The 22,140-nt window shown below is 46.2% G+C and overlaps 1 protein-coding gene across 1 annotated transcript in view; it reads right to left on the reverse strand.

The window, feature by feature from the left end:
• Positions 1-22,140, reverse strand: part of UBR3 (ubiquitin protein ligase E3 component n-recognin 3) — a 276,834-nt gene that overhangs the window by 234,330 nt on the left and 20,364 nt on the right. The window contains exons 2-3 of the mRNA XM_059727297.1: positions 1,961-2,100; positions 344-502 (exon numbers count right to left, since the gene is read on the reverse strand). Coding sequence (XP_059583280.1) covers positions 344-502; positions 1,961-2,100 — 299 coding nt within the window. The remainder of the gene's footprint in view (positions 1-343; positions 503-1,960; positions 2,101-22,140) is intronic.

Below are 22,140 nucleotides of genomic sequence, written 5' to 3' on the forward strand. Positions count from 1 at the left end.
GCGGGGGCAGCCGGGGGTGCAGCCAGACGAACTGTGGCTTCTCCTGCCACCCACAGCCCCCACTCCCAGAGCCTGGTGCAACCCCAGCTGGGCAGCATTTGCCCCACTCCCTGTTCCAGCTCCAGCCCCAGCCCCCTCCCTGGGGCCCTGATCTGCCCCACCAGGGCCCTTTCCTTCCCTCCTCCCCTTCCACCAACAGACTCATATCCTGCATTCAGCACTGTAAAGTTGAAACCCATGTCAGAACTTTGAAACCCAGATATCAATTTACAAACGTCGTAACTGGGGTTTGTCAGAACTTGAACCATCATAAGCTGAGGACTGCCTGTATAAATAAACTCACCAGAGCTAAGATCTTTGTAGAACTGTTGATTGGTCAAAACCTGAGTAAGGACTGATCGCATTGCTCCTCCCATTTTGGTCAAGTCTTCTAGAAAAGAAACATGAGGCTCCAAAATCTGAAGGGTTTTGAGAAGGTCTTTTTCTGATGGCAGATCAGCAGCTGAAAAACAACAAAAAAAGCTGTTTAAGAGCAGAAGAGAAAGATGGGAGGGTTGGGTTTGTTTTGTTTTTTAATTATCTCAATTCAGCATGAAACACTACTGGTGACCTAACCAGTATCTTAGGTTCCTATAAATGTGTTCAGCAATATCAATCAATTTTGCCTTGATTATTTTTGCCCATTTTCCAAACATGCAACAATATTAGACATATGGACCCCAAATCCTCAGGAAAGATCCAAGACTGGGACAGCAGGAGAATTACACATTGACACTCTTGCTGCCTCACTAGGCAGCAAGGTGGCGATTTAAAAAACACCCGGTCCTAACTTTGAACATGCAGTGTTGGGGAAATGACCCCTAAGAGCTGCACGTCTTCAGCTCCTTAAAGTGCAGTCTCCAGTCTGGGGAGGCAGCCAGGGAGCAGTGGCTGCTGCTCCCCCACTTCCCAGGCTGGGAGGGGAAGGGAGCAGTGGAGCCAAGGTCTCAGCCCATTCCCCAAACTGGGCAGTCCCCATTTTTGGAAAGTGGCAGGAACCACTCCCTTCCCCTCCCAAACCAGACCAGGAGGGGAGTATAGCAGCATTCATTCTTGTGAGAGAAAAATCTCTCTCAAAGGAGATCTTCCAGGTTCACACCTAGAAGGTCTTGCTCCCAGAAGGGGCATGTTTCTCCCAGGGATAAACCGAGTGACAACAACTTACACACTTGTATTTTCTACCAGGAGAGCAGCAATTTTCCCATTGAAATGTAATATCTATTGTGCCCATGGATTATGAAAACCTAGTATTGCTATCAATTACCACATTTGCTCAGATACCAGAAATATGCGACTAAGGATATAAAGGTCCCAGCCCTGTCAATGAAATATTATTATTTTTGGTTTTAATAATAAAAGGTTATGAAATTACACACGACCACATTATCAAAACTACAGTCAGGATGCTCGTGCAACCTTAGTGCAGCCCCCTTCTACTCATGCATTACTAAAAAATAGTATTGTACAAGAGAGTTAAAGTTAAAAAAAAATCAGCTCTTAGAAACCTCCAAAGCTCACAAGCACAGAATGACCATGTGAAAACTGCTATTCCCCAGCAAGGATTAGGATAGATTTTATTACGGACATTTAGTTCAATTTAGCCAAGACTCATGCAAAATTGTCTCTCCGAAACAAGCCACTTCTAAATTTCAAAGTGCTTTAAAATCCACGCATATACGATTCAATTTGAGCCACACACTGAGTTCTGGAAGAACAAGAGGCAGCACCAAACAACTTTAATTTTGCCTTACTAAAGTACTTTTGACAGGGACTAAAATTAAATAGATCTAACAAAACACTGACCCACTCAGCCAGCGGTAAGGGAATTATTCAACACAGACTGAAGTTAGCATCTTTACAGAGAAAAAATAAAAAGATAGCATTAAAAACTCTATCATCCACATGCAAATTCAAAACATACCAGGTTCATTATATCCTTCTCGTAAGTACTGAATAAGACTAAAGATAAACTGTGGAAGAACTAGTTCTGACATCATCAACAAGTCTTTCGGGACGCATGGAACATTTGAACTCGACTTAATCCGGTGTCTTTTACAAAACCTACAAAGCAGAAAGAAACAAAATGTTAGCTAGGTACACTTCAAAACAAGTACCTGACAAAAACCAAGCACCAGGTACTGCTACTTTCTTTCCCTTACACAGCTGCCTTTTAATATCAGGAGGTATTCTGCCTTCTGCCTTTTAATTTTAGGGTTATTCTGGTGACAAAAGGAAAAAAAAAAGAAAAATCCAAAAGTTAGGTCAAATTTGGGCCCTAGTAACTTTCAATATCTTTTGAACAAGAGTAGTTTTATCTTCTGTTCTTTGCAGAGTCCGCATTTTACAAGTTTGTTTCTCTCATTCAGCAGATGTGAAATAAAAGGAGAGATCCTTAACACACAGAGGCATTTAAGATTCACAGAAGGACTCAACTGGCACACATGGACCTTAAAAGCACCAGCTCTAGCTAAGAGCTTTTCCCAGTGGACAAACTGGAAAACAGCCAGAACTTGCATAGTTAGGATTCCTAGGGAGAGGGGTGAAGCACTGCAGAGATACCAAGAAACGTTACAGACTACAAGCCAAGCTTTGGGAGGCTGATGTAACTCAGACTGCCACGCCTGTCCACCTTAAAGCAGGGCCCCAAACATGAAGGACACAAAGATGACCTGAAATGTATCAGATGCCCACTGTGACGGGCTAGCAGGGAGCACTCCTGTGCTAAGCCGCCCGACCAAAAACCACACTTTGGGTGTCTCCCCTGGGGTGCCTCCGGCCAACTCCGTTCCTGGAGCACACCCAGAAGAAGCCTGGGGTAACCACCGCCACTACCCGGGCCCTGGTCTTTGTTAGGGCTCTGTGCAGCCCAGGATACACAGACCCTGTTGACCTTGAGGGTTCTTAGCCCACCGTCGTATTTTGGGGCGCTTTTTTTTAGCCTGAAGCATTCATAAGTAGCCTCCTGTACAGGAGGAAAGTAAAAAGCCACACCCACCTTAGCCAGCCAAGCAAAAGAGAGCTAAAAGGGCTTGCCTCACCCCTCCCAAGCACACAGCGAGGTAGGCTATAACGGATAGCTTTATTGATCAAACAGGGAGAACCTGGGGAAAGGGTACAAGACAGAGAAAAATCAAAAGAAAAAAACAACAGCCTGAGCCAAACAGAATAGGCTTGTTGGCCTTTTGATGTGTCTAGATTACTTCATCCTAAATTACTGGCTAAATTTCAGCTAAGCTGCTCACAAGTTCATCCAGAGACTGATGGAGCTCTGGAGGCCTTTTGCTTGCTTCAGTATCCCGTAAGATGTCTGACCACTCCCAAAATGGAGTGAACTCTTTTTCAAACGTGTGTGACCTTATCATTAAGTCCCAACCCGAAACAGGCAGTATTGGATGCAGACCAATCCTCAGGTAGAGAGACCAGGTTCACCAGGTTGTTCAGTGGGAAAAAAAACAGGACAAAGGAAGAGAGAACCCCCCCTCCCTATGGAATTTTCACACCTAGTCACCCAGCTTGACCAGGTGGATCCAGCAGCCAGAGTTTGAAAGCAGGGGCTGGGCAGACTTGGAGCAGGGAGCCAGACGAAAAGAGCCATTTCTTCACATCCACCTCCCCACTGGACAGGGATTTCAATTTCAATTCAGAAACACTTACTAAAGATAATAGTCAGATCCTGCAAAAACTGTGCATAGTAGGAAAGGAAAGGAAAGGAAAGGAAAGGAAAGGAAAAGGAGCTGTCTTTGTTGGAGAGCCAAACAGATGGAAATACACCAGTTTGGCAAATTCCTAAGGACATGACGCCTGTCCCAAAGCCAATTAAAGCCATCAGAAAGTTTTTTATCAACTTCACTGTGCTTTGAACCAGACTCACGTGAATGAATCTGGGATATTTACTTACACCAAAAAGGAGCTAATGACATGGGATAAGAATTCTAAGTATAAACCATTTAAAAACATAAACATTGCTTTCATGGTATAGTTAAATGTTATAATCATCTATAAACTTCTCACTATAAAATTTAGAAACTGATTTAGTGTCAGAGAAATGGTTGTCTGAATATTAAATTATTTCTATATTTATCCATACATTCATTAAATTTATGAAATGTAAACCTCTTGGATTATCAAATGTAGTCCCCTGCTTAGAGCCGTCCCTAAGGGTGTGCGGGGCCTGGGGCATATCAGCCCATGTGGGGCCTGGGGGTGGCAGTGAGCAGGGACAGGGCTAGTGGCGAGCAGCCGGAGTGTGGAGGCAGTGGCACATGGCAGCTGTAGTGGAGCTGGTGGCCACAGCGGGGCCAGTATGGCACTGTCTGTGGGGCTCCCCAAAGCACAGGCCCGAGGGTGCTCGCCCCAATTTACACCCCCCACCCCCCCAGCCAGGAACGGCCCTGCCCCTGCTATTACAGATGCCACAGCAGATTCTCTTCAGTAAAAGGTCAAGTTCCCATCTTAAAAGCACTTAGGTTTTTTGTCCCCAATCTTGAATGCTGCTCCGAAGCTTGAATAATCTAATGCAGGGATGGGCAACGTACAGCCTGCGGAACTGGGAGGCTTTGACAGCAGGGGGCTTCATCCACAGCAGTGCTGGGGCCAGGAGGCAAGGATCCATATCCACGCCATAGCACAGGGTACAGCAGGGGCAGTAGGGAAAAATGGCATAGGCAGCCAGCAAAAAAACACCAGCATGCCTTGGACCCAAGACAGGCTGTTCTGACCCACAGCTCTAGAACGTTACTAACTGCTGATCTACTGCTTAGGAACTCTCTTTTAATTTCCACACTAAATTATTCAGAGTCATTTTACACCCTTTTGCTCTTGTGCTCTTTAGTATAAATATTTTTTTCCCCCTCCAAGGTATTTAACCCCCTCTCCCCCATGTGTTTATAAACAACTCCTTTCAGGCTTCCAATGTGCAAGGTTAAGTAAGGCCAGCTTTTCTATTCTTCTCTCATGTGACAGGCTCTCCATTCCTCTGATTTTCCTAGTAACCCTTCCTTGCACCTGTTCCAGCACAAATTCATCTGGTGTACCGTGTACAGCTCTCATCACCTGTGTTGAAGAATGATAAAGTCTTGCCAATCACAGTACATGCTTCCTGTCTCATAAATAATGTAAATTTCTTTTCTGATGTGTTGTAAAATAGCATTTATTTTTGTCACAATTGTATCATTTTGAAGCAGGTCATCAAGTCCGATCCCCTGCCATGGGCAGGAAAGAACGCTGGGGTCAAACAACCCCAGCTAGGTGATGGTCTAGTCTCCTTTTGAAGATCCCCAGGATAGGGGCGAGCACCACTTCCCTAGGAAGCTGGTTCCAGCTCCTAGCTGCCCTGACTGTGAAGTAGTGCCTCCTGACGTCTAGCCTGAACCTACTCTCAGTCTGCTTATGGCGGTTATTCCTTGTTACTCCCGGTACTGCTCAGGGGAACAGGGACTCTCCCACTGCCTGCTGGTCCCCCTTGGCAAGTTTGTAGGTGGCTACCAGATCCTCCCTCAACCTTCTCTTGTGTAGGTTGAACAGGTTAAGGTCCCGTAGTCTCTCCTCATAGGGCCTACCCAGCTGTCCCCTGATGATACGAGTGGCCCTCCTCTGGATCCTCTCTATGCCATCCACATCCCTCCTGAAGTGCAGCGCCCAGAACTGGACGCAGTACTCCAACTGCAGCCTGACCAGTGCCGCGTAGAGGGGGAGGATCACCTCCTTGGACCTGCTCGTGATGCATCTGTGGATGCATAACAAGGTGTGGTTAGCCTTTCTGACTGCGTCCCCACATTGGCAGCCCATGTTCATCTTGGAATTAATAGTGCCTCCAAGATCCTTTTCTGCCTCTGTGCTGACAAGAAGGGAGTTCCCCATCCTGTAGGTATGCTGCTGGTTTTTCCTCCTCAGGTGTACTTGTACATACTGAAACCCATCCTACTCTCATCCACCCACCTCTGTAACCTGTCCAGATCTAGTTGTAGCCTGTCCCTCTCTTCTAGTGTGCTCACTTCTCCCCTTATAGTCCTTCTGGTCAGTTAGTACACTTTAGTCCTTCTCACTAATTTGCATAGTAATAAGCGCCAAAAGTTTATAAGAGCAGAAATTTTTACCTTGCACTTTGTACCAATCAGTTTCATCTAATTTTTATTAATCCAGTCTTCAAAAATCAACCAGCTCTTTCTGTACAAAATCCCAGTGTTCCTCTGTAATGACAATGCCTCACAACTTGATATCATCAGCAAAAATTAGAAGGATCATTTGTGCGTGACAAAGTCAACAGAAACTAAGGAATACTCTCTACTATTGTTTACTTTTGTCTGCAGACAGAAGTCTCACCTGGCATAAACCACCACTTTTTTGCCCCAGTGAGTACTATAGTACGCCGACTCATTAGTATGTTAAGATATTCAGTTTCTGTATCCCAATTATTCTCTATCACACTGATGATTTTTATATAAAGATTTGAAAGAAACCCCTGCTTAAAATTACAATGTTAAAATAAAATATAAATTGACTTCTTATCATCTTGATCAATCCCCTGCACGCTTTAATTTTATAATGCTCCTAAATGGGCATCTTTTCAAATAATCATCCCACCTTGGTGTTCAGAGGACTCTGGTCACTAAATGCCTGCAAGTATGCATATACAGCACAGCCTTTAATCATAATCACACAGGGTTGTCAGCAACAGAGATTCCACAAAAGCTGCAGCTCTTCTTCCAGGAATGTCTCTTTCAAGAGGACATCCGCTGACAGTACTAGACCTGTAATAATTATCCCTCATCTGATCTATCCTGGAACTAAAGGACATGAGGGGAGTAATCTGCCGCCCCGACCCCTTAGCCCAGAAAGTCTGCTGCTTTCCAAGGGCCTGCATCTGAGACATTACAGAGAAGATCCCTAAGCTCCTCCAGCCCACAGACCACTATCCCATGCTCCTTATCCGTGTGGGCACAAATGACACAGCTCGGAGCGCTCCCAGCCGGGTCATGAGGCGCTAAAGGGATTTGGGAGCAGGGCTAAAGAGTCTGGGGGAACAGGTGGTGTTCTCTTCGATCCTCCCAGTCTCAAGGTATGGGCTGAGGAGGGAGAGGAGGATCCAGGTAGTTTACCAAAGACTGCGGCACTGGTGTCATCAGGAAGGCTTTGGCTTCCATGACCACAGCCCGCTCTTTGGAGAGAGAGGCAGCGAGCTGCTGGGAAGAGATGGCCTCCACCTCTCTCCCCTGGGGAGGAGGCGATTCTCAGCCAGACCGGCTGACCTGCTCCACCGGGCTTTAAACTAAGCCTGCCAGGGGATGGGGGGACTACTGCCACTGCTGGCCCGCTGAGCAACCCTTGCAAAGTCAGCAGGCCCAGGCACTTAAGGCAGCCCACCCCTGCCCCAGCCCTGGTACAATCTGTGGGCAAGGCAAGAGCCCCCAAGGGGACGCTTGTCTGCCTGTACACAAATGCCAGGAGCTTAGGGAATAAGCAGGAGGAACTCGTCCTCCTGCTTAACGCAAATAATTACGACTTCATAGGGATAACGGAGACCTGGTGGGACTCCACCCATGACTGGACCATGGGTATAGACGGCTACACCTTTTACAGGAGAGATCGAGTATATAAAGGGGGCAGGGGTGTAGCTCTCTATGTTAAGGAAAGCTGCGCGTCCCTGCAAGCTGATGCTGGTGACCAGAGTGGACAACTGGAGACCCTCTGGGTTAAAATCCATGGGGAACACGGCACAGGGGACACAATGGTGGGAGTCTACTACAGACCTCCCACCCAGTCAACAGCTTGACCAGGAGTTCGCCCACGAACTGGCTGAGGCCGCATACTCCAGGACCATGGTTGTCATGGGTGACTTCAATTACCCAGACATCTCGTGGGAGGATCACTCAGCAAAATCTGAGCAGTTGCAAAGCTTCCTATCGTGCGTGGATGACCTCTACCTGACTCAAGAAGTCTACGGGCCAACAAGAGGTAAAGCGCTGCTTGACATGGTACTGGCTACTGGGGAGGACCTAATTGGCGACCTAGTGATTGATGGGAAGCTGGGTGACAGCAACCACGAGCTGATCACCTTCACCATCCGCTGTAAAGCTGGCAAGTCAGTCAGCAACACTGAAGTCCTTGACTTCAGGAAAGCTGACTTTGACAAGCTCAGGAGGCTTGTCAGTGAGGCCCTAAGGGACCACGACCCCAGGGGGAGGGGAGTCCAGGAAGAGTGGCTGCTCCTCAAGGGAGCGATCCTCAACGCACAAACTAATTCTATTCCATCTCAGAGGAAAGGCAGCAAGAGGGCACAGCAGCCCCCCTGGCTCTTCAGGGATCTAGCAGACCTCCTGAGGCTAAAAAGAAAGGCCGACAAAGGATGGAGGATAGGATTCACCTCCAAGGAGAAATATTCTGCACTGGTCCGGTCCTGCAGGGAGCAAACCAGGAAAGCCAAGGCTGCAACTGAACTCCAACTAGCTTCGAGCATCAAGGACAATAAAAAGTCCCTTTTCAGATACGTGGGGGGCTGGAGGAAAAGCAAGGGCAACATCGGACCCCTGCTAGACCAGATGGAACAACTGACGCCCAGGAAAAAGCCAACCTATTAAATAGGTACTTTGCATCGGTCTTTCATCAGTCCCATGGGACACCGATGCCTGCTACGGGACAGGGAGGTCCGGGTGAGGAAGATTCCCTGCTCTCCATCAATGCAGACCTCATGAAGGAACACCTTGAGAGGCTGGATACCTTCAAGTCAGCTGGCCCTGACAATCTACACCCCAGGGTACTCAAGGAGCTGGCAAACATCATAGCCCAGCCTCTGACACAGATCTTTGAGAACTCCTGGTACTCTGGTGTAGTGCCCAAAGACTGCAAGAAGGCCAATGTGGTGCCTATCTTCAAGAAAGGGAGGAAAGTGGAGCCGGCAAATTACAGTCCCATCAGCCTGACTTCTATCCTGGGGAAGATCTTCGAAAAGTTTATTAAAGAGGCCATCCATAATGGACTGGCCGACACCAACATCCTGAGGGATAGCCAGCACAGGTTTGTTGCGGGTAGGTCTTGCTTGACCAGTCTCATTTCCTTTTATGACCAGGTGACCTATCACCTGGACAAGGGAGAAGAGATTGATGTCATATACCTTGACTTCAAAAAAAGCCTTCAATCTGGTATCCCATGATCACCTCTTGGCAAAACTGGCCAATTGTGGCCTTGGGTCCACCACAATCCGCTGGCTGGGAAATTGGCTCCGTGGTTGGACCCAGAGGGTGGTAATTAACGGAAGTCAATCATCATGGTGCCCTGTGACCAGTGGGGTCCCCCAAGGCTCTGTCCTTGGACCCATATTGTTCAACATCTTCATTAATGATGTGGACACTGGAGTCAGAAGCGGACTGGCCAAGTTCGCCGATGACACTGTAAGAGAGATAACTATACCATTGTAACTGTTCAAATCAACCTTGTTATATTATTTTCTCTCTCCCCCCTAGGCTTTTCTCTTTCAATATCTTTTAACTGCCTAAGTTTTGTTTTAAACTTCAAACCAGCTGAAGATGACACACCTCCTGTCTATATAGCTGAACAATGGTGTTCAAACAATATACTGACATTACCCTTGTGTAAGACCGATGTCAAGGGGGGGGGGGGGGAATAATGTAGCAGAAAGCCCCCTTTTCCTCTTGCCTGCATTTGCTCTCCCCTCTTCGGATATGTTTCTCTTTTTCTACCTTTTCTTCCTTCCTCTCTCTTTCACTTCAAGATAAGGAATTGTGTTTTAAAATTTGTATGCGTGCATTTTGTATCTCCCCTTTGGTATTTTTATTTATTTGTGTGCCATGGCATTTGTAGCTTATATTTTATACTCCTCACCTTTCAACTTTCAACTGAATGTGTTTTAGTAAGTTATACATTGTAACAATGTTAACAAGGGCAGGGATCAAACTGTCCTTCTCTGTATCAGGCTGGCCCCTGAAAGAGGGAGTGAATCAGTGATTGAATGTGTAACACTGTAGCAGCAGGCAGCAATTAACACCTGGGAAGCTGCAGATCAGCCAACTCTAAACGTCACTGATCAAGGACTAGATAGAAGCCCTGGCCTGAGTTAATCAACGCCGGGGACCAACTTTTGGGCTGAATATCTCCAGATCGACCACTCCCAGAGCCCTATTCTAAATTCATCAACGGACTCCCAAACCTGCACGTACATGCGGACAACCCCTGGGGCTGACAGATGCCGTCCAGTAGCCACCGGGGGGGGGGGGGTCCCCACGATGGTCAATGACCCCTGGATTGGGCAAACCTGAAAACTGGGGAGTCACCAAAGTCTGCCAAGGACAGATAAAAGGCAGTGAAAAGTGACCCTCAGTGGCGCCCTCTTGATCTCCAACTCGACCAGACCTCTCCAGCCAGAAGGACCAGCCGGAGACCCCCTTCTGGAAGATAACACCACGATGAAAGAAGCCTCGACTGGCCATCGACGGCAGACTCCAGCGCTTGTAGGATAGGTATACCCGACTCTGTAGCCTGCTACTGTGTGTGTGTGTGTGTGTGTGTATGTGTGTGGGGACCAGCTCCAAGGTTTATGACTACAGTGTTTCAATCTGCCTAATAAACTAGAATTCTAAGGATCCCGAGTTGGACATTTGTAGCCAACATTATTTGGTGGAGAATGCGGGCATTATTCTAGGATTATTAGCGGATTGGTAATTGGGGAGACTGTGTCTCCAGATAGAACCCACGTCCACAGAGGTGGGTGGGCAATAGTCACCCAAGGGGGTGGGCAGACTCAAGAAGGGTCTGGATTTAGAAGTCACCCAAGGGGGTGGAGTAGGATTTAGACTCACCCAAGGGGGTGGGCAGACTCAAGGAGGGTCTGGATTTAGTTGTCACCCAAGGGGGTGGGCATATCCCAAGGAAGGGATTTGGTTGTAGAACTGCAGGGGCAGGGGCAGGGGCAGGGTCGGTTGGGAGCGCGAGGGCTCAAGGAAACTGACAGGCTTGAGGCATGTTGAGGAAAATGTCTTTGTTTAGGAAAAAAAACCCTAAGGTTGGAGCAGGAGGCCAAGAAGATAAGTGGGTACGGAGGGAGGAAATTTCCCCTCTCCATAGGGAGATTCTGAAGGGTGGACCCAGCCCATGGAGGGAGGATGTGTGCACCCCAGGCTTTTCCACAGGGGACACTGAATCCCAATTTGAAAGATTTTGCCTTCGTGAAAAACCCTCGGTTCAAAGGCAACACAGTGCCTTGGTCTGGCTGCTATGGCATGCTGTAAAAACAGCAGTTGAGGAAAAAGCTCAGCGAGCCTCTGAAATTGAGGAAAAGGAGAAGCTAATCCAAATTCTAAAAGATAGATGTATTAAATTGGAAACCAGTAATCAGACTCTAAAGGGGTTGTCTCGGAACTTGGAAAATGAAAATGAGCAATTGAGAAAAATAAATCAAGACAATGCCCGACAATTGGAATTATTGGACCAAGAAAAGGCTAGCCAAGAAGCCTTGCAAAAATTGGTAAAAACAATGACTAAAGACCAAGCCGAGAAGGGAGCCAAGGCCAACCATGGCCCCTGTCTAAATACCATTAACCGTTTAAAAAAGGAACTCCAGGAGCGCAGCCTGCAAGTAGCAGCTGTCATCCGGGGAGACCAAGCCAGGGATCCAGACATCCCCTTCAATCCAGGAGAGATTTGGGGTGCGGAGATATGGGGAGACCCAGAGGATGCAGGGGAGCCCTCTCCTGAAGACCCCAAGTCAGATCAGGAAAGGACCCTGGTGCCTGAGGTGAGCGCAATCATGCGGACCTCAGTCACTCGGGATGCTCAGGGAAAACCCACAGAAACCACACAGGTAACGGTCCCCCTCAGTGGAGCTGATCTAGCAGCCCTGGGCAAGACCATGGGATCTGCTAACATTAGGAATTTGGGTGTGGTTGCAGAAATCCCTGAATGTAGTGGAGTGTGAAACTCTGAGTGTCCGGGAATGGCACCGCCTACTAAGGGCTTGCGCCACCCCAGAGATTCAGGCAGCTATGAATCAGGAGGACAGCTTTGGGAGAGACAATATTCTCTGGAGCGTAGTGGGTTTGGGGATCAGTTTGGGAAGAAAGACATTTAAGGGACAGTTCGGGGCTAGCCACCAGACACCTGGGGAACCTGTTAGGGACTATGTGATTCGGTGTGTTATGTTGGGATTGCTGTCAGGGACAGTTCTGCCCCTAGACAAGGAGAACAAAAGGACATCAGACATAAGAAGTATAGATTACCCTCCTGGGTTTTGGAAGGAGGTACAGGAGGGCATGCATCAGCCCATAATTGGACTGATGGGGCCGCTCCGAGAGACAGGGAGATATGTGCTGGGAGAAGTCCTAGCCCGGGCTCAGGATGCAGAGAGGTTAACTGAAGGTCAAGGGGGGGTGATTGCAGCCACCCACTTCAGAGAAAAGCTTAATGACACACCAAATTATATGGTTACCTATTCTAATGAAAGTGCCTACCCCAAAACTGATAAGGGGGTTGGGGGCCCAAATTATCGCCCCAGCCCACACTGGGTTAACCCAAGGGTATCAAAGGAAAAAGAGGGGGAAAATGGGATTCGGTCAGCAGTGTGGAAGTTTTTAATGTAGCATGGGGAACCGAAAGGGAGATGGCATGGAAAGCCTCTAGCCGAGCTGCTTATCAGAATGGCAGAGCTGACTGGGGAGGGAACAGCACCTCTCCTTTCTAACAGGGTAGCAGCCTCAGCCCTGGTCTCTGAAGAGCAGTGATGAAGCCCCCGTAATGGGACCCCTGAGCAAAGCCCTGGCTCATGGGAGAAATTGGGGACCCTCAATTGGGATCTAGGAGGGAGACCCCAAATACCCATTACAGTGGGAACTCAAGGGCATACCAGTGCACTCCTGGACACCGGAGCTAAACTAAATGTATTCGGGATGAAATGGGACCTAAATCAGGAAAATGGGTACATGTGTCCCAATAAACTGTTTAAGGGGGCAGAATAGATCTAACCCTGAATCTAGCCTTGTTAATAGGATTCCTTGTGTCATGAGGAGAGCATCCCAGTGACCCAGCTTGGAGAAAAGAAAAAAAAAAAAGTGAGCCACCAACCACCTGACCCTCGAGGAACAGGGCAACCAATCTGTTAATCCTGCCGGCCACCCTTCTTGGCTAGCAGGAAGGAACGGCTCTGAGCCGTTGGAAAATACGCATCGGATGGGCTGATCAGTGCCCACCTCGATGTTGAGGCAGGAAAAGGCCAGAAAAATCCTCAATTTAGGATGGCCACCATCCTGTAGGTTATTGCTCCACTTTTTCAGTATAAAAGAAAAGCACCCCAAGAATGGAAAATGCTGTGTGCACTGCCACTGCACATGTCACCACTGCACTTTGTAAATATGAATAATCAGCCACTGCAAGGAGTTTTCCTTGGCAGGTTTGTGTATGTTTGTTTTCTTTTGCAGAAGCCACAGTGTAGTCAAAGGTGACCAACAAACCACGAGGCCTCACTACTATCAGCAGCATCTTCCTCATCACAGCCATGGCAAAAATTGTCTTGTCTGTTTGTGGTGTCTTGTTATAAGTTTTGTGTTTGTTTGTTTGGTTTGTTTTAAGTTGTCAATTTAAATATATATGATATCATAAAAATATAGTAAGAGTAATTAGTAATACCTCCTCTAAAAATTGGACCTGTCTGTGGATCCCAGACCAGAACCGTTCGGTTGAACTGGAAAGTTGTTCTGACATTTGAAACAAGGGCAGCAATTCTCAAAAGGTTTTATATTCCACTTGGTTAGCAAAAGGATATTTATTAAGGGTCATGTGTACTTTGTTTTTTGGGTTTTGTTTTGTTTTTTTCTCTGTACTTCTCTTAAGGATTTAAATGCTATTTAGAATATCAGTATAACAAGATGTGTGTAAAAAAACTGCATTCAGTCATATTTTAATAAGCAAAGAGATAACTATACCATTGTAACTGTTCAAATCAACCTTGTTATATTATTTTCTCTCTCCCCCCTAGGCTTTTCTCTTTCAATATCTTTTAACTGCCTAAGTTTTGTTTTAAACTTCAAACCAGCTGAAGATGACACACCTCCTGTCTATATAGCTGAACAATGGTGTTCAAACAATATACTGACATCACCCTTGTGTAAGACCGATGTCAAGGGGGGGGGGGGGGAATAATGTAGCAGAAAGCCCCCTTTTCCTCTTGCCTGCATTTGCTCTCCCCTCTTCGGATATGTTTCTCTTTTTCTACCTTTTCTTCCTTCCTCTCTCTTTCACTTCAAGATAAGGAATTGTGTTTTAAAATTTGTATGCGTGCATTTTGTATCTCCCCTTGTAGTTTGGTATTTTTATCTATTTGTGTGCCATGGCATTTGTAGCTTATATTTTATACTCCTCACCTTTCAACTTTCAACTGAATGTGTGTTAGTAAGTTATACATTGTAACAATGTTAACAAGGGCAGGGATCAAACTGTCCTTCTCTGTATCAGGCTGGCCCCTGAAAGAGGGAGTGAATCAGTGATTGAATGTGTAACACTGTAGCAGCAGGCAGCAATTAACACCTGGGAAGCTGCAGATCAGCCAACTCTAAACGTCACTGATCAAGGACTAGATAGAAGCCCTGGCCTGAGTTAATCAACGCCGGGGACCAACTTTTGGGCTGAATATCTCCAGATCGACCACTCCCAGAGCCCTATTCTAAATTCATCAACGGACTCCCAAACCTGCACGTACATGCGGACGACCCCTGGGGCTGACAGATGCCGTCCAGTAGCCACCAGGGGGGGGGGGGGGGGTCCCACGATGGTCAATGACCCCTGGATTGGGCAAACCTGAAAACTGGGGAGTCACCAAAGTCTGCCAAGGACAGATAAAAGGCAGTGAAAAGTGACCCTCAGTGGCGCCCTCTTGATCTCCAACTCGACCAGACCTCTCCAGCCAGAAGGACCAGCCGGAGACCCCCTTCTGGAAGATAACACCACGATGAAAGAAGCCTCGACTGGCCATCGACGGCAGACTCCAGCGCTTGTAGGATAGGTATACCCGACTCTGTAGCCTGCTACTGTGTGTGTGTATGTGTGTGCATGTGTGTGTGTGGGGACCAGCTCCAAGGTTTATGACTACAGTGTTTCAATCTGCCTAATAAACTAGAATTTTAAGGATCCCGAGTTGGACATTTGTAGCCAACAACACCAAACTTTGGGGCAAAGCATCCACACCTGAAGACAGGAGGGCGATCCAGGCTGACCTGGACAGGCTCAGCAAATGGGCAGATGAGAACCTGATGGTGTTTAACACTGAAAAATGCAAGGTTCTCCACCTTGGGAGGAAAACCTGCAGCATCCTTATAGGCTCGGCAGTGCTACACTGGCTAATACTACAGAAGAAAGAGACTTGGGGGTCATCATTGACCACAAGATGAACATGAGCCTGCAATGCGATGCCGCAGCTAGTAAAGCGACCAAAACGCTGGCTTGCATCCATAGATGCTTCTCAAGCAAATCCCAAGACATCATTCTCCCTTTGTACTCATCCTTGGTGAGGCCACAGCTAGAGTACTGCGTCCAGTTTTGGGCCCCACAATTCAAAAAGGAATACATTTTAAATAAAATAAAGCTTCATGTAGATGAAGGAAAAAATGCAAATCCCAACCATAGTAAAGGATCTCAGAAGAACATCTCTCATGAGTCTCTTAAACAAAGTAAGTTCTGAACATGGGCTTCATCTCCCCAAACCTTCCATATTTGTGCTTCACTCACAATTTCCTTCATTCCATCTGCTTAAGTCATTTGTAATTAAGTAGTTAATATCAACACTTAAAAGCGGGGCTGTCTGACTGGTAGCCCATGAGGGGTTAACATGTGGCACTTGGGGTCCCACACAGCTGCAGCACCCACCAGGGACTCAAGGCTCCCTCTCACTCCCCCAGCTTTCACTATCTGACCCAGTTCCAGCAGGCAGAGCAGCACAGTCCCACAGGCAAGATGCACGGTGTGGGAGTGGAACGTGGGGGAGCAGGGTGGGAGGTCACGTGCTTGCCCAAGTACTTGCATGGAATGCAGGGGGGGGGAGGGGAGGCGGCTTGTGGCCCCCACTACTGCAGCTCCCAGAGCATATGACCCCCCAGTGCCTCAGACATTGGAAAGCTCTGACTTAAAGCATCAGCCTCTTGAGAGTTACTGCTCTAAAAAGACTACCATATTTACTCACATACCACACATACATTTCCTCAAAAAATCAGCTCCCCAAAACTGGAGGGGTCTTAAGCGGAGAAGCTGATTTTCCTTGCCAAATGAAAGCATGGAGGAATAGCATGGTGATGTTCTGCTGTAATGGCTGCCAAAATGGCTTTCTGAGCCAGCAAACAGCAGTGGCAGAATCCAATGTTAACCCCGTCACAGCCACTACAGAACTGGCAGTAGCTTTTGGCTGAGTATGCATGTGCATGCATTCTGTAAACTGCTGTATTCATTCAGCTCTCAGCCACAACACTGGAAAATATTTTTTATACATTCTGGCATCCAAAAAACAAGGTGCATGTCTTATTTAGGAGCATATGGTATTTAAGAAAATATGATAATAGGGCAGAGACCTTGAATAGTTCCCTTGTCTCTACTTATGTCCCATAGTTCACTCATTTAGGAGTGTGAAAATTACATGACTCAGTCAAGAATCCTTAATAGAACAGGTGAAGCCAGTTAGTTATGTCAATTCCACTGCTCTGCTCTTTGAGAAAGTTATGAGTAACAAACAGGAACAGGAATTGTTGTTCCTGAGGCTCTGAAGTTGACATTTTTAGAAAATTAAAGTTGGAAGGGACCTCAGAAGGTCATCTAGTCCACAACCCCCTGCTCAAAGCAGGACCATCCCTAACTATATCATCCCAGGCAAGGCTTTGTCTAGCCAGGTCTTAAAAACCTCCACGGATGGAGATTTCACAACCTCTCTGGGTAGCCTGTTCCAGTGCTTCCAGTGGCCATCTATAAACTCACCGGGGCAGGAACCAGTGGAAAATAGGTAAGGCTCTGTTCCCCTGGGCACCACCTGGAATAACAAGGAATAACGGCCACAGATTGATTGAGAGTTGGTTCAGGCTTCATATCAGGAGGCATTACTTTATGGTTAAGGCTGCCAGGCTCTGGAATGGGCTCCCAAGGGAGGTGGTGGTCTCCCCTACCTTGGAGGTCTTCAAGAGGAGGTTGGATAGGTATCTGGCTGGGGTAATATGATCCCAGCACTCGTTCTTGCCCAGGGCAGGGGGTCAGACTTGATGATCTGTTCAGGTCCCGTCCAACCCTAGAAACTATGAAACAACGATACTCTCAGTACCAGCTGTAAGTCATCTGTAGATTTAGGACAACACCTCACTGGATTACCCTCCACTCATGTTTTCGAAAATTAACTTTGCATACATCAGGGCCAGAAATCTCTCTTTTTATCAACTGAAATGTCATGCAGGCCAAACAAATATAACAAGAGGGCAGTAGCTAGTCTTCAAGCTGAAATCTGAAAAAATCTTACTTCACAGGTTAGGACTCGCACCTGAAATAGCAGCTGGAAAACAGCAGCCAGTAAAGATCAGAGTAGGTCCATCATTACCTCTGACCTAGTCGACTGTTGTAGTCTTTAAGTATCAGAGCCAAGGAATCCAAAATAGAGTGCGCTATAAAGCCAATGAAATGACTGCAGCAGATCTTGCTTTATTTTAAAACCAGGAAGATAGAAAACTTTCTGGACTCACCTCACAGGCTGACAGCAAGCCACTTCTTTTATCAAAATTCTAGAGAGCCTATCCCATTATCCTGCACTACTTCCAAATCCTAAAATCTTTGTCCCAGGCTTATTTCACAGCTCTACTGACTTGTCAGTTCCATACATTTTTTTCCAAGTGCATGCATGCGATAATAGTCCTCTTGGCCTCCACATCAGGGACTTAAACAGTAACCTCTAGATCTAAAAGCATGAGCTGCCACAGTTCAAGCTAAAGAGCCAAGGATTTGAACTCTGGGCTGGCACAGACAGTATCCTATAGTAAAATATACAGCCCTAGTTTACACGTACACTTGATTCACTGAACAAAAGGCAGAAAAGCTTTTTCCATAATTACTTCCATATATTACCAAAGAACACATTGACAGGGACATCAGTTAAGCAAATGTCTAATACACACATTGTTAAATGCCCCAAAGGGCAGTCAGAACTCTATTGGGATGGACCTAGGAAGTGAGTATATTCAATATCTGAGGCCCTCCCTGAGAAAACCAGGCCACCGGTGGAATAATTCCAACATCTACAAAGAGTGACAGTAGCACTTAAACTACACTCATGCTTTCTAAATGAGGATTCAGAAAAAATGGCCTCTAATGTAAGCAATACAATGCTATGCATTCTTTACAGACATCTTACCTTTATTTACAATTGTCTTCCAGAGTAAAACAACAGAAAACACTTAAAAGATTCCATGCTAGAAGGCTGATGGACTAGATAGCCAATAAGTTGTTTTCATTTCTAGTTTTTGCTACTACAAAACTTTAATACCACAAAATAAGACCTTTTCAGACAATATAGTTTATAAATAGATCTTTCTTAATTTATTTTTCTTATGACGTAGGATTTTTCCTTTTCAAGTGGTTTTACTACCATACTTGTTGGATAATCATAGTTTAAGACCGAAAGCATCTCAGAGACGGTAGTGTTTCATTAGTCAGAAATGTTCAAATGCCCTTTAATTTCAGTTGTTTGATTTGGAATGTTTTGTTTTAAATGCAAGCTTCAGGACAGAGAGAAAAAGCATTAACCTTCTCTGTTCTTATCCCCATTTTAAGAATAACTTACTGAAGTTTATGTTTGTTTTCTCTGTAAATTTGCCACCTTGAAACTTTTTTTTTTAATTATCAGGGGTCATGTCCAAACATACATTTTCAACCAAAAGAGAATTTCTTTAATGAGCTATAAGTAAATGAAACTAGAGATTTACAGCAGAAGTGTTACTGTACCTATTTTCACAGCACCACATTATCAGGAAATAACATATAGATGGTTTCCCTGCCACAGATTTGCTACACTGGCAAACTTGCATGGGATACTCTGCATGTTTTCATTGTTTCCTGAAAAATCTTAACTTCAGAATGTTGTAACTTGGATATTTGATTTCACATATTTGATACCCTCATTTTTTGTCAATTTTAAGACAGAAAAAAAAAATCAGGCACAATATCTGAATTGCTCTGTTACGATTTTACAAATCACAATTCAATCCCAACAGAACACTGCCATCAAGCCTGTCTGTTTGCCTCCTCCATGCCATTTCAAACACCCACCTCTGTTTACAGGAGCAACAGAACAGCTACAGCACATCAGCAAGGAGCTGTGGGTGTGCAGCTATGGGAATGCCCAGCCTGATCCCTCCACAAGCAAGACAAGGAGATAAAGGACCCACCATGAAGCCTTGTAAAGCCAACTCCTCTATCAGTAGAATGAACAAAACTGTAAAGCCCTCAATTTTCTCAAACAGAGACCCTGCCATGCTGTGGGAACCACAGCCAAGGCCCACCTTACAGCGCATGGGTGCTCTTGCAGTGCTCTTTATATTACAGCCTGCAATATCTCCCATTTTAACTTAATTCCACAAGATTGAACATAAGATCATGCAGTTACACAGGCTAGTTATTTTTACCCTCATCTCTCCCCTCCCAGCCTACTGTTTGTCAAACTCACTTGTTTTAAATTAGATAAGCTGTTCAGAGCAGGCTCCACAATTTTCAGTAAGCAAATGAGCAAGCCCCTGACCTGATCAAAACTTATGGGTACAACTGGAATCTAAATAACAATTACCCTTATATTCTGTGAGGAAAATCAAATAAAAGAATTGGTGCAACTGACTAGTGAAATTCAATTTGTACTCTCCTAGTGCCCAAAATAAATATTTCTTTGAATTTTGATTTTGGTAATGTAAGGGGGTACACTTTTAAACATTCTTTTAACAACTTAACATGAATAAAAAACATGCAAATATATTATTCCACCCAAATTATCATACTGTTGATTATATGCTGAATAATATTTTCTCAACACATTCAAAATAGAATGGAAGCTAATTAAACTTATAAATAAAAAAAAATTAAAACACTTGCTTGAAAGAAGTTTACATATTCCCCTAACTGCAATATTGTCTTACAAGCGGTAGATAATGAGATAGGAAAAAGGTACATGGAAAAAAACAAAGAAAGAATAAAAAGTTTTATGAATTTCTTAGAACCTGCAGAAGTTTCTCAAGAGTTCTTGTTAACTGTATTTTCCATTTCCTTAGTTTATTTAACCCATTTTTATCTAGCTTTTAAAAATATTTTTACATTTCACTGTTAACTTATGGAAGCTTAATTAATCTTTTTATTTCAGAAATAGAAATTGTTATGCTGGCACATAAGGAATCCAGCACATTATAACTCGGGGGGGGGGGGGGGGGTTGTTTTGTTTCGGGGTTTTTTTGGGGGGGGGGGGGTTCTATTGTCTTTATAGAGCTGGGCTTGAATAAACCCACTTGCTCACTAACCAGTGGCAAACAGGTAGTCATCTTTTGAGAGAACAATAGAACAAGCCAGCATTTCTGTAGAATTTAAGTTTTCACTTTTTCAAATGCTTAAATTCTTGCTCTCAGATTGCAAAGATAACCTTTCATAAATCAATCAATACAATGTTAGAGACAGTCCAGCGGAGGACAACAAAAGTGGTTAGGGGGCTGGGGCACATTACTTCTGAGGAGAGACTAAGGGAACTGGGCTTATTTAGTCAGTATACTCCCCCCCCCCCCCCCATCCCCCAATGCAACAGCTCACCAAAACTCCCTATGTGGGATGGGGCCCCAGGTAGGCAGAGAACAGTGTTCAGGAGCAGGATGGGCAGGCAAGGGCAGGATCATGGGGCAGGGTTGCAGGGCGGTGACAGTATGGGGGCCAGAGCAGAGCCATGATCCACTCCCTGCATGTCCCTGCCTGCAGAACCCAAGGCTCTGCCCCAGCCCCAGCCCCATGCTACCACTACCTCATGATTCCAGGTCTACATACCAGCCAGGAGCTGCACAAGCAGGGCATGCAGCCAGACAGACAAGATGGAGTCGCAGCTGGGCACGGAGCAGTGTCCAGGGCTGAGATCTTGGGGCAGTGACAGCACAAAGGCAGGGCAGAGCAGCAATACACTCCCCGCACATCCCTGCCTGCAGAACCTGCGCCCACTGAAATGGCATGTAGGCAACAGATAGCAACTGTCTCAAGCTGCGGCCCCAACCCAGCCACCCAGCTGAATGCCCTGCCCATGTGGGTCCTGCCCCCAGTGGTGGGTACAGGGCAGACAGGCTGGGGTGCCCAGGCATTGGGGCCAGATCTGGTGGCTGCTGCAGCTGAAAGGAAGCACCGTCACCAGGGCTGCTGGGAAATGGGAATCCAGCTGCCCTGCCACCACCCTGCAGCCCTGCAGCGCTCCCAGGAGCAGTGGGACCAGCTGAATACACCATGGCCCGGGCTGCCCCCCACACATGGCATGAGAGGGACCAAGGGACCTACTGAGGCTAGACAAAATCCCTCAGTGGGCCACATCCAGCCCACAGACCATACTGTGCTAGACCGTTCTCAGTAGTGACATATGACAGAACAAGAAGCAATAGTCTCAAGCTGCAGCAAGTGAAGCTTAACTAAGATATTAGGAAAAACTCTCTCACTAGGAGAATAGTTTCATAGTTTCTACGGTTGGAAGGGACCTGAACAGATCATCAAGTCTGACCCCCTGCCCTGGGCAGGAACGAGTGCTGGGATCATAATATTCCAGCCAGATATCTATCCAACCTCCTCTTGAAGATCTCCAAGGTAGGGGAGACCACCACCTCCCTTGGGAACCCATTCCAGAGCCTGGCAACCCTAACTGTAAAATAACGTAATGCCTCCTGATATCAAGCCTGAACCAACTCTCAATCAATCTGTGGCCGTTATTCCTTGTTATTCCAGGTGGTGCCCGAGGGAACAGAGCCGCACCTATTTTCCACTGGTCCCCCCCTTGGTGAGTTTATAGACGGCCACTGGAAGCACTGGAACAGGCTACCCAGAGAGGTTGTGAAATCTCCATCCATGGAGGTTTTTAAGACCTGG

This window comes from Alligator mississippiensis, chromosome 4 (assembly GCF_030867095.1).
Source record: "Alligator mississippiensis isolate rAllMis1 chromosome 4, rAllMis1, whole genome shotgun sequence".
Lineage (NCBI taxonomy): Eukaryota > Metazoa > Chordata > Crocodylia > Alligatoridae > Alligator > Alligator mississippiensis.